The 19,323-nt window shown below is 35.3% G+C and overlaps 1 protein-coding gene across 2 annotated transcripts in view; it reads right to left on the reverse strand.

Annotated features, from left to right (window-relative positions):
- LOC111046129 (interleukin-1 receptor accessory protein-like 1-B) overlaps window positions 1-19,323 on the reverse strand; it is a 66,508-nt gene that overhangs the window by 22,471 nt on the left and 24,714 nt on the right. For both annotated transcript variants that reach the window (XR_005572733.1, XM_039439634.1), the window contains exons 2-3: window positions 2,001-2,182; window positions 835-939 (exon numbers count right to left, since the gene is read on the reverse strand). Coding sequence is in view for 1 of the 2 variants with exons in the window: in XM_039439634.1 (XP_039295568.1) it covers window positions 835-939; window positions 2,001-2,182 (287 nt within the window). In the remaining variant the exon portion in view is untranslated. The remainder of the gene's footprint in view (window positions 1-834; window positions 940-2,000; window positions 2,183-19,323) is intronic.

Genomic DNA, 19,323 nt, shown 5'->3' on the forward strand with positions numbered 1-19,323 from the left:
TAAATGAGTAACAAAATGTCCAAAACTTATACTCTATTCAGTATAAACAATGAAACCTATCAATGTACTGTAGTTGTGGGAATAGAATAGAATAGAATGACTGCCTTTATTTTATACCTGGGAGGGCGAAGTTAGGGCGCAGTCGGCCCTCTCTTACACTTAACTCTCAAAGTGTTTACGGAACTTGTAAAGGCCTAATTCTTTTCAAGACAATAAATTGAACATTTTTTGTTGAGAGCTGTGAATATAATGAAATAATTTCTCATTTTTAATAACAGCAAAAATTACAAGATCTACCAGTCAAAGAGAATAATACATTGAGGTTTCTAATTATTATAATACTAATGTAGGCCCCCCCCAAAAAGCTAGCTGCTTGAACTCTGGAACGGAGTTTTATCGTAGAGTGAAGATACCGTTCTAGTTTACTCCTAGATACACGTTTACTATACTTCGTACAAAATATTTTTTGACTTGGAGGAATATGCGGTGCAGAGAAATGGAGGGAGATCAGCCAATTACTGTGATGAATAGAGTCATAGGTAGAAGCGCAGTTGCCAATATTTGTCGATTTGAGTCAGTCGACTGAAGGCTTTCAGAGAGGAAACTCCATGAGTTTAACATGAAGGCTTGAATACTCACTAGAAATTAGAGAATTCTGGCCGGTTCAAAACGGCAACATCACCACCGTTGTATCCCTACCTCTGTATGCCTTCTCTACTGCGCATGTCCCTCCCAAGTCAGAAGTAATTTTGTACGGAGTATAGATGTACAGTATAAGTTTACTCCTGAATCAACTTTATTAAGTATTTATTACAAAAAATTGAGAATTCTTACCAACAAAAGCCTCGCAGTAAAGTCTTGCCGGCTCATCAATTTTGGCAAAGTGGGCTTCAGGTACTTTGTAAGTCGGTTTCGGCTCGTCGACATAGCTGCTTGATTCTGAAACAAAAAATAAAATTTTTAAAATTTTCAGAGATTCAAAATGTAAGAAATATTCAACTTATTACACATGGGGTGCTACTACTTGGTTTATAGTACAATACATGGCTGGAGCATAATATTAGATGCATTCTATCATAGAGAAACAATAGCTTGAGTAGATATCCCATGGTATAGGGCGTTTATGTCGCAACTTCTACTGTTATCTCAAGCCGATTATTGTCGATTTTCACTGTTTTTTTTTTTGGTGAGAGTGTATGAACGGCACAATATGAGAGACTACCAGCATCACACAGCTTCACGGGAAAGAACTACGGGGACTATTGAGATAACAGTAAAAGGTGCGACATAAACGCCCTATACCCTGGGATATCTACTTAGCTATTGTTTCTCTATGATTCTATCAAGATAGTAATTTGTTTATTCTTTCTTTCAAGAAGTTATACTGTCTGAACTCTTATACTGGAGTAGAAATATTCTAGATGTTATATTTTAGAAGTTTAAGGCCCGGTTGCACAAAAGCCTGTAGAATTTAAAATCCAGATTTTATTCATTCAAGATGACTGTATCTTAATGAGTGATTGTACAATCATGTTTCTAGCCCAATCTTTCAATATCAATTAGAATGTAATTATAGGATAGAAATATGTATCTCATTAACTTGACTAATATGTTGTCATGATAAGTAGTGTTTAGCTTGAAGCTTCCTTAGGATACTGTAGTGAATTTGAATTTCGCTCCCTCAGTCGGGGAACGTAATGTCGGCTGCTAGTGAGAGCGAAATGGCATCACTTGTGATGACGTCACGGACGTTCACTTTGTTACGTTGAATCTGTGAGTGCCCAAACACATTCTGACCGCTGGGCGCAAGTTGCACATTCTGACCGCTGGGCGCAAGTTGCACATTCTGACCGCTGGGCGCAAGTTGCACATTCCCACAAATTATAGGAATCTTATTGGAAATTTCTTCCTCTTTCCAACCATATCATTCGAATTCGATTTTTACTGATATGTTTCTTGTAAATGCTGACATACATGTACTGAATTTCATAAATACTCACGAAAAACGGTGAGTCTGATGTGATGCTCGATAAGGTGTGTGTCGTTGGTGGCGCGACACGTGTAGACACCGGCGTCCTCCTGCGTCAGTCGCTGCGTGTAAACGCTCTGATTGGCCGAATCGGGGTTCAAAATCAGCGACGACACACCCTGTGTCCAGGGGTAGGGCCTATCGTCCTTGAACCTGCAACACGACGAAATTACTTAAAAAACGTGCCTTGTATAATTGACATTAAATATTTTGTTAATTACTTGAAAAACGCTCCTTTTATAATTAAGATTGGATATTTTGTTAATTAATTGAAAAACGTGCCTTGTATAGAGATGAGAACTGAGATTGAATATTTGGTTAATATCATCTAATATCGGGGACCGAGCTTCGCTCTGGAGTACAAAAGCATGAAAAATGTATTACGAAAGAAGAAATCATAATAAAGTTCATAATTCATACAGAAACGAAAGTAATACACTAATAATTTGAGAAAAATCTAAGCTGCAAGCTAGTGAGACATAAGAAATGATTAGATTTCATTCTTTGAGTGGATTACAACATAATATCATAGACAAAAGGAATAGTAGATATAAGAAGATATCCTATGATACAGGTCGTTCATGTTCTGAATTTCAAGCCGATTTTTTTGTCAACTCAGGCCAAATATATTCAACTCAAGCCGATTGATTATTGTCGTCTACTATCTATGAATATCGGGGACCGAGCTTTGCTCTGGAGTACAAAAGCATAAAACATTTATTACGAAAGAAGAAATTATAATTACATTCATAAAATTCATACAGAAACGTTCTATCTAATCACAGTAAATTGAGATTAATTCCCCGAGTAATACAAAAATTTCCCTCACAAAGGCCCAGTTGCACAAAAGCCAGTTGAATTTAATCCTGAATAATTTCACGTTAACCAAATCAGAGAAGACCATTTCAAAAAGATCGTTCTACTGGAATTAATCAGGATTGAAAATAACCAGGCTTTTTTGCAACCGGCACTAAGTACCTGATTGAATGATTACTAAAGTTCAACAGCTGAGTCATAATTTTGACACAGTCCCACACACATGAACTCGCTAACTCACTTCCATCATCAACAGACGACGAAATAATTATTATCAGCTGTTTTTCCAAGGATGAATAATAATTATCCTTTTAATGTCCTTTAGCGAGTTTTCACAGGGATGAGACCTAGTGCAATCGAATTTTTATATTATAAACCTACTATGTTCTGAATTTCGTGAGAATCGTTAGAGCAGTTTTCGTGATAAGGTAAAATACAAACATCTAAACATATAAACAGTAATCGCTCGTTTAATAGTTTAGGATATTCATAAATTGTTGAAAAATTATCTAGCAATGTTGCGGTTCTAAAGCTGCGTACACATATTCGCGCTTCCAACCCGCACCGAGCACGCTCCTCCCTCGTGCCGCCCTCGTACCACCATCGAACCACAGTCGCTCCGCCCACGCACCCATCATGAACGTTACGGAAGATGTTAGATCTTCTCGCGTTCCCCGGTCGAACCCACACTTGCTCCCCGGTCGATCATCAATCGCTCTGCTGGAGTGACGTTCGGTTGCGGAGCAGAGCGACAGTCTGTACGCACCTTAGAGAAGGATAGGGCTAGCGTTGCCGATTCACTACCTTGCCACTGCCTTCTGTTGAAGGAGTATCAATTTAATTATGAATCATATAAGTTGAGAAGGTCTGATGGGATTGATTGTATTCTATATTGAGGTCCACGTTTTAATGGCTGTGGAGAAAGAAGGGAGAACAGAGTTGCCGATTCTCTGCCTTGCCACTGCCTTCTATTAGAGAATAGCTGATGCCAGTATATCTGATGTTATATTAACTGTTCATTCCTCTTTACAAAACCAATTATTTTATTGGTCATATTTTTTCCGATGATTGAATAATCAATTACCATAATTAAGATTGAACATTTTCCTAATTGATTTTATTCCTAAATCCTTAAAAAATGATCTGGTAGGTAACTTTGGGAGATAGAAAAGGATAGGGCTATCTGCTTTGTCGGCTGATAGATAAGGATAGCAACACCAATATTGATCAGATAATGCAATTATAACGTGGACCTCACTATAGAAGAGAGCTTAAAGAGAACTATAAAAATCACCAGGTAGCATTAAAACATCAATAACATGCTACAGATATGACGTATAACAGCAAGAAAATTTACAGATATTCATCTTATAGTCATAACCTACATGTGTACAGCACATAAACAGGTATATAAAATATGCGATTTCAATTTTTTACGAGTCTAATGACATCTAAACTTGGCGGCTCCTCATCTTTGATCCCTTTCTACCTCTACTTTCTCATACTGTTCACGTATTCTTTTCGTCTCCATTTTCCTTCTTCTTCTTTATCTTCATCTTCTTCTTCTTCTTCATGCTACTATTTCTCATCCTCATCCTCCTGCGAAATCATCTCCTTCTTCCTCTTCTTCATTCTTTTCTCCTCTTCCTCATAATTTTACTTCTACTTCGTCTTCTTCTTCTCCTCCTTGTTCTTCTTCATCTTCTTCCAATTCTTCTTCTTTCTCCAGGTCTTCTTCTTCTTCTCATTCTATTTCTTCTTCTCCTTCTTCTTCTTCTTCTTCTACTCTTCTGTCGCTCACTGAATGCAGTAGCTCAGAAAAAGCGACCAAAACTAAAAAAAAAACCTATTGTCCCCCGTCCGTTTCTTCGAACATCGTGTGCTGCCATTTTGGAATAATATTATTCATTTTCATTTCATTCCACCGACGCAAAACGAGCGAAAAACAATAAAAACCCAGCCAGGTTTCGCTCGTGAACTGCGCATGCTCAGTAAAATGCAATTGTCTGACTGGTCATTGAACTATATTATTTTCGAGTCACATAATTTTCAAAAACTAATAACTATATCTAGAAGAATTTTATCTAATCGTATCCACGATCACTAGGTTCACAGATATTGGAATATTTAGTAGGAAATGAACAGTCGTTAACTGAACCATATAAGGAATTCTTAAATGTTTGTTCAAATGAAATTCATGTGTTGTGTTTCGCAGTAAAACGATCTACTTAATGAAAAATGACACCTGTAGAATCGAATCATAAATTATGAACAAATTTGGTATTATGATACAGTAGTTATATTACCTCTGATCTTGAGTATAATCTTGGTAATTGGAAAATTATGGGATCAAATTTATTCATTACAAACCACTTGAGCTCTCATTGTCACTTGAGTTCTCTCATTATTTTAGTCTTACAGCAGGCTGTCTAGAGACTATTAGGCCCGCCGCAAAGTAGACCCACGCTAATCCACGAAAAGCAACCCACGCCGTGGGATGTTTTGTAAACCATTGCTAGGCTTCTGTAGACATCTGTGTAATACATGCAATGAATAATCCACTTGTCAGCTGATTGATTATGAATAATTCTATAGCAATGGTTTACAAAACATGGGTTGCTTTTCTTGGATTAGCGTGGGTCTACTTTGCGGCGGGCCTTAACGTTGTCATGAACTATATCCTCCAAGAGAAATCCATGAAATTTGCACCTGTATTCAAAGTTTAAACATTAGCACAAACTGTCAATAAGAAAAAGATATCCATGACTATTGCTGACATGATAGTATCATGAAGAAAATATGATTTATATTCTAAAGGAAGAAATGAAAATATTCCATCAGTTTTCCTTTTCAGAAAGAAAGAATCTTTCAAAACCAATTTTCAATCGTCAATCTCGAATGATTCTGTTCCTTATTTGATAGATAATTGAAAGTTGCTATTAACCAAACTAGATTTCTTCCCTTTTGACAATTTGACTTTCTCAATTTGAAAGACATCAACATCAATTTAATCAGTCACAATACCAATATTTACATCTGTAGAATGTCTTTCCCACAATAACTACAGACAGAAAGCAAAACAATATTATCTTCCTTGAGACCCTCGTGAGTCACACACTTAAAAATGTATTCTATTAACGATGTACTCGATCTACGGTGCCTGCAGTCGAACGTTGTCAGAGGTGAAGATGAACAATTGCCAGCTGATAACCGATGACGCAATTTGCAGTGTGGCTGAAAACTGTCCTAACCTGGAAATTCTAGTCTGTCATGGGTGTCCGCGATTAACAGGTAAAGTACCATTCAATTAAAGAACCATCCTCACCATCCTTTCTATGTACAAGAGTTGGGTGGGATGTTAACATAAAGTGAAAGAAGAAGAAGAAGAAGATGATGATAAAGAAGAAGATGATAATAAAGAAGAAGAAGAAGAAGAAGAAGAAGAAGAACACAAGATGAAGAAGAAGAAGAAGAAGAAGAAGAAGAAGAAGAAAAAGAAGAAGAGGAAGAAGAAAAAGAAGAAGAGGAAGAAGAAGGTGGAAGAAGAAGAAGAAGAAGAAGAAAAGAAGAAGAAAGAAGAAGAAAAGAAGAAGAAGAAGAAGGAGAAGAAGAGAAGAAGAAGATGAAGAAGATGAAGAGAAGAAACAAGAAGAAGAAGAAGAAGAAGAAGAAGAAGAAGAAGAAGAAGAAGAAGAAGAAGAAAAGAAGAAGAAGAAGAACACAAGAAGAAGAAGGAGAAGAAGAGGAAGAAGAAGATGAAGAAGATGAAGAAGAAGAAGAAGAAGAAGAAGAACACAAGAAGAAGAAGAAGGAGAAGAAGAAGAAGAAGAAGAAGAAGGTGGAGGAAGAAGAAGAAGAAGAAGAAGAAGAAGGTGGAGGAAGAAGAAGAAGAAGAAGAAGTAGAGGATAATCGAGAATATCCATGAAATAGATTTCAACTGTTTACATAAAAATACTGTAAGAGAAACAGATCTGTTGGTGGGTAAAAGCCAGTTATATGTTTCCCACAGCTTTACCAACATAGTGAAGTGAGAATTACTTTAAACTCTCAACATTGGTTGGATGGGGAAGTATTAATGTCCTCAATTAGAAATGTTAACACAAGGTTGAAGTGAATCGCATTTTAGTGAATAACTGTGGTATAAATGAGAACTAATTTTAATTGAAGAGCAAATGCAAGCTAAAAGCAGAACTATAGTGAGGTCCACGTTATAACGGCAGTGTTTGATTAGCAATGGTAATCCTATCCTTGTCTATCATTCAACAAAGCGGATAGCGCTATCTCTTTCTCGCTTTCCTCTGTTGCCAGATCGCTTTCAACAATGTAGAATGATTAATCAATTTACAAAATAATTCATCTGAATTATGAAAATTGATTGGAAATAGTTATTTGTGCAACTAGTGCGCAAAGTGACAGTTTGCTGCACCGAAAGAAACGACGGCTCGGGCGGAATGGTTTGTTGAGTGCAGCAGAGGAACTTTGCGCACGTATTTCACATTAAGTTTTTCCTACAGTTACCATTGAATATTAAAAGTGGGTAATTATGGGTAAAATCGCCTGAAATGCATCAAATGTTTTTCTGTGTAATTTTATTATTGATAAAAACCTTAATCCTAAAATCCTAAAGTCCTCGTTGTCCTTGGTTATAATATATAATGAATAATAATTAGCGCGTTGCACCTCTGCTCACTATAGCAGCCACAGCAGTCACTGTTACCAACTTCATTTTGATTTTGCTGCACTGTTGCTCCATGTAACCTACTAAGTATTTTGCGTTGCCATGTTGCAAATCTGGAGTGCAGAAAAATTTTTCCCGCACTAGAGCGGAAAAGTGATTCTTTGCGTTCTGTAATCAGTGCAGCAATGGCCACTTTTCAACGTAACTGTAAGAAAATATAATTTTCTTGGTTAGTAAAATACAATTGATTATCTTAAACGTGAATGAACAATTAATATTACATCAATAAACCTGCATCAGCTACCATCTATAGAAGGCATTGACTAGACAGAGGATCGGCAACGTTGTTCTTCTATCTTTCTCCACTGCCATTATAACGTGGACGTCACTATAGGAGCACATCAAGGATAGTATACAGTACACAGTATACTATATACTCTCTTTGGGACCACATTTCTAAATTACAAGTAAACAAACTTTAATCACAAACTAATCGTTGTTTATTCAGTATTCGAATCAGGACAACGCGAGAATGTGTTCAAATATATTTTTCCTACAGTTACGTTGAAAAGTGGCCATTGCTGCACTGATTACAGAACGCAAAGAATCACTTTTCCGCTCTAGTGCGGGAAAAATTTTTCTGCACTCCAGATTTGCAACATGGCAACGCAAAATACTTAGTAGGTTATATGGAGCAACAGTGCAGCAAAATCAAAATGAAGTTGGTAACAGTGACTGCTGTGGCTGCTATAGTGAGCAGAGGTGCAACGCGCTAATTATTATTCATTATATATTATAACCAAGGACAACGAGGACTTTAGGATTTTAGGATTAAGGTTTTTATCAATAATAAAATTACACAGAAAAACATTTGATGCATTTCAGGCAATTTTACCCATAATTACCCACTTTTCATATTCAATGGTAACTGTAGGAAAAACTTAATGTGAAATACGTGCGCAAAGTTCCTCTGCTGCACTCAAGAAACCATTCCGCCCTCGCCTACGGCTCGGGCGTAAACGTTTCTTTCGGTGCAGCAAACTGTCACTTTGTGTACTAGTTGCACAAATAACTATTACAGTATACTATAGTGTAGATAGTAAGCCGTATACTATTATACTCTCTTTGGGACCACATTTCCAAATTATAAGTAAACAAACTTTAATCACAAACTAATCGTTGTTTATTCAGTATTCGAATCAGGACAACGCGAGAATGTGTTCAAATTAATTGTGTTTACATTTCGTGTCAAGTGTTTACATTTGCCAGTGAATGTAAATCCCCAAACCACTTGTTGAATGCCAGTGTACTTCAAGTACTCAATGAAATTACCCAAAGTACTTTGGAGTTGGAGTACTCGAACTATAGTGAATTCCACATAATGGCTGTATTTGAGGGTTGCTATCCTTGTCTATCATTCGACAAAGCAGATATAGTGAGGTCCACGTTATAAAGGCTGTATTTGAGGGTTGCTATCCTTGTCTATCATTCGACAAAGCAGATATAGTGAGGTCCACGTTATAAAGGCTGTATTTGAGGGTTGCTATCCTGTCTATCATTCGACAAAGCAGATATAGTGAGGTCCACGTTATAAAGGCTGTATTTGAGGGTTGCTATCCTTGTCTATCATTCGACAAAGCAGATATAGTGAGGTCCACGTTATAAAGGCTGTATTTGAGGGTTGCTATCCTTGTCTATCATTCGACAAAGCAGATATAGTGAGGTCCACGTTATAAAGGCTGTATTTGAGGGTTGCTATCCTTGTCTATCATTCGACAAAGCAGATATAGTGAGGTCCACGTTATAAAGGCTGTATTTGAGGTTGCTATCCTTGTCTATCATTCGACAAAGCAGATATAGTGAGGTCCACGTTATAAAGGCTGTATTTGAGGGTTGCTATCCTTGTCTATCATTCGACAAAGCAGATATAGTGAGGTCCACGTTATAAAGGCTGTATTGAGGGTTGCTATCCTTGTCTATCATTCGACAAAGCAGATATAGTGAGGTCCACGTTATAAAGGCTGTATTTGAGGGTTGCTATCCTTGTCTATCATTCGACAAAGCAGATATAGTGAGGTCCACGTTATAAAGGCTGTATTTGAGGGTTGCTATCCTTGTCTATCATTCGACAAAGCAGATATAGTGAGGTCCACGTTATAAAGGCTGTATTTGAGGGTTGCTATCCTTGTCTATCATTCGACAAAGCAGATATAGTGAGGTCCACGTTATAAAGGCTGTATTTGAGGGTTGCTATCCTTGTCTATCATTCGACAAAGCAGATATAGTGAGGTCCACGTTATAATGGCTGTATTTGAGGGCTGCTATCCTTGTCTATCATTCGACAAAGCAGATATAGTGAGGTCCACGTTATAATGGCTGTATTTGAGGGCTGCTATCCTTGTCTATCATTCGACAAAGCAGATATAGTGAGGTCCACGTTATAATGGCTGTATTTGAGGGTTGCTATCCTTGTCTATCATTCGACAAGCAGATATAGTGAGGTTCACGTTATAATGGCTGTATTTGAGGGTTGCTATCCTGTCTATCATTCGACAAAGCAGATATAGTGAGGTCCACGTTATAATGGCTGTATTTGAGGGCTGCTATCCTTGTCTATCATTCGACAAAGCAGATATAGTGAGGTCCACGTTATAATGGCAGTGAATATAGGAGAAAAACGTTGCCAAGTCTCTCCATTTTGCCACTGATTGTACACAGCTGTTACTCAATTCATTCCATTAAATTTGATCCAATAATAATTATCATTTCCTTGATAAAATAATCAATTTAATGTCAAATATATCAAGAAAATATATTTTTTCATAATTTGATTCAAAAATTTGCTTCCTTAACTAAGACCAGATTTTTATTTTTATACAAACCTGAAATGGCGGCTAATTTAAAAAGCTGTGATACACCAATCTGAATTTCAAAACAACAGAAATTAAGTTATCCGATAGGTATTCTATTCCAATTTTTTTAAATGATAGAAAATAGAAATCCTTTCTAAAATTAGCAATTTCAATGGAAATAATTCTGAAATAACCATTCAATAGACTATTATTTATACCGGTACGAGTGGATCTAACCACAGAATTAATAATAGCAGAATTAATTATAAGAGTTTTCTCTGGATCTAACCTAAACGTGTAGGCTAACTGAAGCATGGATAAAGTCATGGTTAGTTATCAACTTTTAAAATGTCATTTCAGGTATTTTAATTTGTGTTTCTCATACGGTAATGTCTAAAAACTATTTCATTGTTTCAAAAATATACATTTTAAATCAATTATACGACTTGTGTACCAAAGTTTTTTGATAGAATGAAGAAAAAAAAATGGCGACTGAGTTCCTTTTGTACAGTCACTGTCAAAAGTAAAAATAAAATATTCTGGCAAACTGACAACATTGCAAAGCTTGAGAGAGATAGCGCTATCTGTTTGTTGTATGATAGAAAAGGACAGCAACAGTATTGTCAATCTTACACTGCCATTATAACGTGGACCTCACTATAGCGACATCGATCTCTCGATCTCCAATATACTTCAGAAGGGTTCATTCATTTCGGGTAGTCTAATTATTAACACATTTTAACCATTAATATTTATTTGACAAGCAGGTAACCCATGCCCCGCAAAGGATCTATTTAGAAACTTGACCCATTGAAACCTTGTACATTTTGAAATAGACCTATAATCATCCTCGGTAAATGAAGAATCTATAAATGCAAAATTTCAAGTTAATCAGTTGAGTAGTTGAGATGTGATGATGCGTCAAATCAATGTTGTTTGTATAGTGATGAACATTTGAATTCTTCTGGGTTTACTCAGTTTATGTATACCGTATATACTTTCAATTACATTAACTTATAACCTTCTGACTTGTATAATGTGTAGTATTAGTTTTGACTTTGTCCAATGTTGCTTAATGACAATAAAAATTTATTTATTTATTATTTTTTCGCCACATTGCACAGAAAGCAGCTGTTTTCCAGTCCCTACGTAGATCTGAAAGACATTGTTTGCAGACGACTCTCGTCTGACGTCAGAGCAGGTTTCTTTCCGGCCCAGGCCGGAAAGAGTACCCTTTCCAGCCGCTAACATGGAACTAAGAAAGATGATCAAAAAACAGCTGATCAAAAAACTTTTCATTATTTGTGTTCATTATTCAATAATTAAAACATTTATAATAATATCATCTTATTGTCATTTGAAAGAATAAAAAAGTATAAACTCAACCTCCCACATAATCGAACATCAACTTTTAGGTTATTTTGACGAATCAGAATAAAAAATAAAAATACTTGGGCAATTTCCTGATATTCAGATTACCTCAGATTTGTTAGAGCTATCATCTTCCACTTCTGCTTTCGGAAGTGCTTAGTAAACAACTATTCTCTCTTATTATATATTATTTTTGTGTGTGGCGAAAAATAGCGTTCGCACCACGGGCAAAAATGTTTTTCTGGCTCGAAATTGGAAAAATCTCATTTTCTGCTCTAGGTGCGAAATATACTATATTTAAATATAAATTTCCTATCCCGTACGTGTTTAAGCTCATTTTTCCTTTATTATATTATAGAAGATGCCAATTTGAAATGAATCCTAATTCATATCTGCATACTACAGTACAGTATAGCAACAGGAAAACAATATTGATAGGATGTGGAGATAAGGTTGCTATTTGTTGACATTTGTTTCTATTCAAATAGTGTTGGCTATATATCGAACTGGTTTAATGTCACTTCTAACCCAAGTTCAAGGTTAGTGGAACTAGGCTATAATCTATAATAATATAATAAAGGAAGACATTGGTTTATTGTTGAAGTACGGGATAGGAAATTCACGAATGACGCACACAATCACGTCCGCACTAGGCGACTGGTTTGCCAGTGGACTTGCATTAGCTGAAGGGAGGAGTTCCTAAAAAAACTTTATTCATTCTTAATAGTGATCTGAAAAGTCGATGCATGATGTGATGTTTCGATAGATGAAACCAAAGACTAAAACTGTAATTTAATTTAAACTATTACTAGTAGTTCTGTGAACAGTAGACCTCGCGCAGTTATAAACCACAGTCTCCTCTAATACTGTCCATCAGAGTAAATTCTGTCCTGTCCTGTCGTGTCGGCGAGACATCGGCATATAAACAACTAATGGCTGTTTGGGTTGTTGTATCGACAATGCTAATAATTTGATGTAAACAGCTATGCCGCTATTATCAAAAGCTTACCAAGTTGAATGCAGAGAAAAGTCGGGAGAAAATATTATGCTACTTCAAGTTATCAATTATTGTATGCCTCACTGCATGCAATTAACAGTCCACACAACAGCCGTGTTTTCAATAAGTTACCATTGAGATATTGAATTGCATGCAATTTATAATCCACTCGACAGCTGATTTATGATGAATAATTCTATATTCTGATTTTTACTCCAATATTAGTGTATGAAGGAGGCTCCTTTTCCTTCTATATTATCCTAGAAATACAACATTTCCAAAAACCTTGTATATACGTCGACGCGAAATTAAAAAACGAACATACCTGTCAAATTTTATGAAAATCTATTGCTGCGTTTCGCCGTAAATACGGAACATAAATAAAGAGAAATGCAAAACCGTCGACTTGAATCTTAGACCTCACATCGCTCGGTCAATAAAGGAAAGAATTGGCTTACACACATAGGGGGATAGGAAATTCACGAATGACGCATCATCACGTCTCAACTATTCAACTGATTAACTTGAAAGTTTGCATAACTTATAGATTCTTAATTTATCGACGATGTAGGCCTATATCGTAACAGCGTTGCCAGATTGAAGTGAATCTCATTACAGAAATATTTGCAGATGCGTTAATTACTGTCATGTCATTTTATTTACAAGGAAAAGTGGCTGTTATTTTTAGAAAGCTACTCATTATTCTGGTGAAATATACAGTTTGACAACTGGCAAACATTCTCACGGTATTATCACTTATTGAAGGAAGTTGATATGATGAGGGTAAGATACTTCAGTTATTTGTCATCTATATAATTATATAAAAGCGAAATGGCACTCACTCACTGACTGACTGACTGACTCACTCACTCGCAGAACTAAAAATCTACCGGACCAAAAACATTTAAATTTGGTAGGTATGTTCAGTTGGCCCTTTAGAGGCGCACTAAGAAATCTTTTGGCAATATTTTAACTCTAAGGGTTGTTTTTAAGGGTTTAAAGTTCGTCTTTTAGCATGTATATTCTTCTTCTCCCAATCGCTTTATTATAATTGGAATTTCCATATCATATGTTACTATAGAACTATAATCTAGATAGAGTACCTCTTCGAAACAGTTGTTAACTGGCAACTAAATTAATAATTTTGTCAGGTTGGCATTAAGTTGAGTTGACTTTGTTAGGTTAGCACCAAGTTGGAGATTTAAATGCATTTATCGCGGAAAAATTGATTGGGCACTGCTACTTCAATCCTGGGAATATTATATTTCTAGCCGTCAGGCTCGCTTCGCTCGCCATATCCGTTTAGCCAGACGTTTAGTCTGGACCCCCGACTGGATTGTCCTAACATATGATAAAAATGCTCAAATGGAAAATGCAGGCGAGCGAAGCGAGCCTGCTGATCTCATTCCTGGATGATCCAGTCGGGGGTCCAGGGGGCGGAGCCCCCTGGCTAGACGGATATGGCGAGCGAAGCGAGCCTGACGGCTAGTAATATAATAAAGGAAATAATTGTCTTATACACGTACCGGGTAGGACATATGACGCATCATCACGTCTCAACTACTCAACAGTTGAGTAGTTAACTAGTTAACTTGAAATAGTGTATAATCCCGTCTGAACTACTCAACAGTTGACTAGTTAACTAGTTAACTTGAAATAGTGTATAATCACGTCTGAACTACTTAACAGTTGACTAGTTAACTAGTTAACTTGAAATAGTGTATAATCACGTCTGAACTACTCAACAGTTGACTAGTTAACTAGTTAACTTGAAATAGTGTATAATCACGTCTGAACTACTCAACAGTTGAGTAGTTAACTAGTTAACTTGAAATAGTGTATAATCACGTCTGAACTACTCAACAGTTGACTAGTTAACTAGTTAACTTGAAATCGTGTATAATCACGTCTGAACTACTCAACAGTTGAGTAGTTAACTAGTTAACTTGAAATAGTGTATAATCACGTCTGAACTACTCAACAGTTGACTAGTTAACTAGTTAACTTGAAATAGTGTATAATCACGTCTGAACTACTCAACAGTTGACTAGTTAACTTGAAATAGTGTATACTCACGTCTGAACTACTCAACAGTTGACTAGTTAACTTGAAATTTTGTATACAGATCATTAATTTACCGATGATGGTTATAGGTTTATTTTAAATCCTTCGAGATTTCAGTAGGTCAAGTTTTCAGTTTGTCAAGTTTTCAATTGGACCCTAGCGGAGCAAGGGTTACCTGCTAGTCAGTCATAATTGGTTAGTTTATCAATAAGTCAGAAGCTTTGCCAATAAATCATACAAATCAAAAAACGTTTTCAGATTTGTTATTCTATTCATAGAGGCAAAACAGGCAATGAGTTGAAGGGTTGCCACTTTTTAATACCACAATTCATCGATACTGAATCACTTGTGAGTAAATTTTGAAAAGTCAAATATTGAGTAAAATTTTTGAATTGTTGAGTTACAATCGGATAAATATCAGACGAGCATTGACTATTGACATGAGCTGAGAGCTGACTCTTCTAACAAATAAATCTTCATTTTATCAAACTTGGATTGTTTTATTCGGACTTAACATAATCATAATATAATATCATAATCATAGACTGTTAAAAAGAGATCTTATTAAAAAGATTATAATATTGTTGAGTGAAATTGAATTGTTAAGTTAAAATCGGAGAAATATCAGACGAGCATTGACTATGACATAAGTTGAGAGCTGACTCTTCTAACAAATAAATCTTCATTTTATCATACTTGAATTGCTTTATTCGGACTTAACATAATCATAATATCATAATAATAGACTGTTGAAAAGAGATCTTATTAAAAAGAGTAAAATATTGTTGAGTAAAATGAATAGTTCAGTTGAAATCGGAGAAATATCAGACGATAATAGGAGCTGAGAGCTGAGTTACAAGTTTAGAATATGGCTATTGATCCAGACCGGGAAACTCGCCGTTTTCCCGGAAAAGGCTAGGTGCGTTTTCCTGGTTATCCCTGGGAAACTCGGGAAAACTCTCCTTGTAGCTCAGCGCGTCAGTGGAAAAACACACAATGGCAAAACTGCTGCCATTCAATTTAATTTTCCAGGAAAATCTGTTCGAATAACGAGCGCACGCGCGTCTCTCCAGGTGGAAAATTGTTTTTCCTTTTCCAGCTTTCCACTTATCCCCGGGAAATGAGGGGGATGTAGCTTCAGCTAAATATCAATACTCGTAACAATATTGAAAAGGGATCTGACGTCATCAATTTATTCGGTCTTTATTACAACTCTTAGTGCCGGTTGCACAACACCCGGTTAAATTTTAATCGCGATTAATTTCAGAGAAGCTGTCTTATCAAAAATGCCTTCTCTGATTGGTTCTCGCGGAATTAATCACGGTTAAAATTTATCCGGCTGTTGTGCGACCGGGCCTTCAACTCTCATAACTGTCATATTATAACTCTTTATAATATCAGTAATATCACCAAGAAAAATTTTTAGACACAGTACATTATAGTTTTTAATGATTTATTTATATTTAATTGTAATGATTTACATCTTCGACTCAACTGATTTGATTGACCCAGATTTCAGTGGTTAGAATTAGAAATAATCTAACCCATTATCATATTATCAAAAATTCGTCTTTTTAGACTGGATTGCAATAGATATTGAATAAAATTATAACCTGTAATCTTCTACTTCTTTCATACTCATGCTAGTTCTGCGTTCAGTAAAATATGACTGTGTCCTTTATTGCAAAATATTACCTAGTATTTGCTTCTTGGAATGAATTGAATACTGAGAAATGCTTTCACTTCTATGTCTCCTTCCCAACTGCTGTCCAGCTTATTCTCTATCTCATTCACTTACTCTCTCTCTCTCACTCTATGAGTTTGGTAGAGAGTTAGTGGGAAGGATATTTTGAATATTCTTTCCACTAACTCTCTCTCACTCTACGAGTTTGGTAGAGAGTTAGTGGGAAGGATATTTTGAATATTCTTTCCACTAAATCTCTCTCACTCTACGAGTTTGGTAGAGAGTTAGTGGGAAGGATATTTTGAATATTCTTTCCAAAGAATGGACATTGACATGTCCAAAGCTCCGCCAATTTATGTAGATGCATAACAATATTATCTATAGCTATTACCAAATGCTTTTTTCATATCATAATTATTCATATTATGCAGTTCAAAAATCATTTTCTTAGTCCATATTATGTAAATTCATCTATAATTTTGTTGTATTGTAAGCTATTGTATATAAGTATAAAAGCCAGCATATATTGTAATCTACATAAATAAAGTACTCAATCAATCAATCAATCTCTCCCTCTCATCCATTCTCTCCCCTATATCACATTCTCTCTCTCTCTCTCTCTCTCTCTCATCACTTTTATTGTAAAGTGTGGATAAATGTCATTTATCTATCTATCGATCTAACTATCTCACAATCACTTTCTCTCTCTCATCCACTCTCCCCTACCTCACACTCACTCCTTCTCTCTCTATCATTGTCTCAATCACATCAACCTGTGGTCCAGCTTATTCACTCTCTCATACACACTCAATCCTTCTCTCTCCCTCCATCTCTCAATATCACCAACCTTTTCTTATCACTTCCTATCATTCTATCTCTTTTCATCCTCAACAGATGTCGGTACGCTAGTGAGTCAGCTTGATTTAATATTTTGCAACTTCCATTCAATGTTGCATCTTCATTTGTATAAAACATGTAAACATTAGATTGAATCTCTTCATTTATTCTGACGTATACACTCTTATTCACGATAACTGGTAATATATAGTGCGGTCCACGTTAAAATGACAGCATTTCATTAACATTGGTGTTGCTATCCTTGTCTATCATTCGACAAAACAGATAGCACTATCTTTTCTAGCTCCGCAACATTGAGACTGTTTTCCCAAAATGTAGAAATATAATAAAACCAACAAAAAATTGTGAACTCAATCATGAAAATTCATTATTCAATCATTGAAAAATATGACTGTTTTCTTGACAGATAAACTATTACAATTGATTATTATGAACAAGAATGGACAGTTGATATTAAATCAGATACTCCGGTATCAGCTATCTTCTATAGAAGGCAGTGGCAACGGAGTGAATCGACAACGCTATATCCTATCTTTCTTCACTGCCAATAAAAGTTGAACCTCAGTAGCCTATATTAGAATAGTTATTGTTCAGGTATTTTGATAGGACAACTTGAAAGTTTAAATACAAAGAATCATTATATGCTGATAGCCTGAAGATGAGATACAGAAGTGATGATAAAGATGCAGAATTAATGATAAGATACAGAAGTGAAGATACACATTCATGAATAATGAAAAGATACAGAAGTGATGATAAAGATACAGAACTAATGATAAGATACAGAAGTAAAGATACACATGAGTAATGAAAAGATACAGAAGTGAAGACACACATGAATAATTGAAAGAGACTACAGAATTAATGATACGATACAGAAGTGAAGATACACATGAATAATGAAAAGATACAGAAGTGATGATAAATATACAGAATTAATGATGAGATACAGAAGTGAAGATACAAATTAATAATGAAAAGATACAGAAGTGATGATAAAGATACAGAATTCATTATAAGATACAGGAGTAAATATACACATGAATAATGAAAAAATATAGAAGTGATGATAAAGATACAGAATTAATGATAAGATACAGAAGTGAAGATACATATGAATAATAAAAAGATACAGAAGTGATGATAAAGATACAGAATTAATGATAAGATACAGAAGTAAAGATACACATGAGTAATGAAAAGATACAGAAGTGAAGACACACATGAATAATTGAAAGAGACTACAGAATTAATGATACGATACAGAAGTGAAGATACACATGAATAATGAAAAGATACAGAAGTGATGATAAATATACAGAATTAATGATGAGATACAGAAGTGAAGATACAAATTAATAATGAAAAGATACAGAAGTGATGATAAGATACAGAATTCATTATAAGATACAGGAGTAAATATACACATGAATAATGAAAAAATATAGAAGTGATGATAAAGATACCGAATTCATTATAAGATACAGAAGTAAGGATACACATGAATAATGAAAAGATACAGAAGTGATGATAAAGATACAGAATTAATGATAAGATACAGAAGTGAAGATACACATGAGTAATGAAAAGATACAGAAGTGAAGACACACATGAATAATTGAAAGAGACTACAGAATTAATGATACGATACAGAAGTGAAGATACACATGAATAATGAAAAGATACAGAAGTGATGATAAATATACAGAATTAATGATGAGATACAGAAGTGAAGATACAAATTAATAATGAAAAGATACAGAAGTGATGATAAAGATACAGAATTCATTATAAGATACAGGAGTAAATATACACATGAATAATGAAAAAATATAGAAGTGATGATAAAGATACAGAATTAATGATAAGATACAGAAGTGAAGATACACATGAATAATGAAAAGATACAGAAGTGATGATAAAGATACAGAATTAATGATAAAATACAGAAGTGAAGATACACATGAGTAATG

Source organism: Nilaparvata lugens, chromosome 13 (genome assembly GCF_014356525.2).
Source record: "Nilaparvata lugens isolate BPH chromosome 13, ASM1435652v1, whole genome shotgun sequence".
Taxonomy (NCBI): domain Eukaryota; kingdom Metazoa; phylum Arthropoda; class Insecta; order Hemiptera; family Delphacidae; genus Nilaparvata; species Nilaparvata lugens.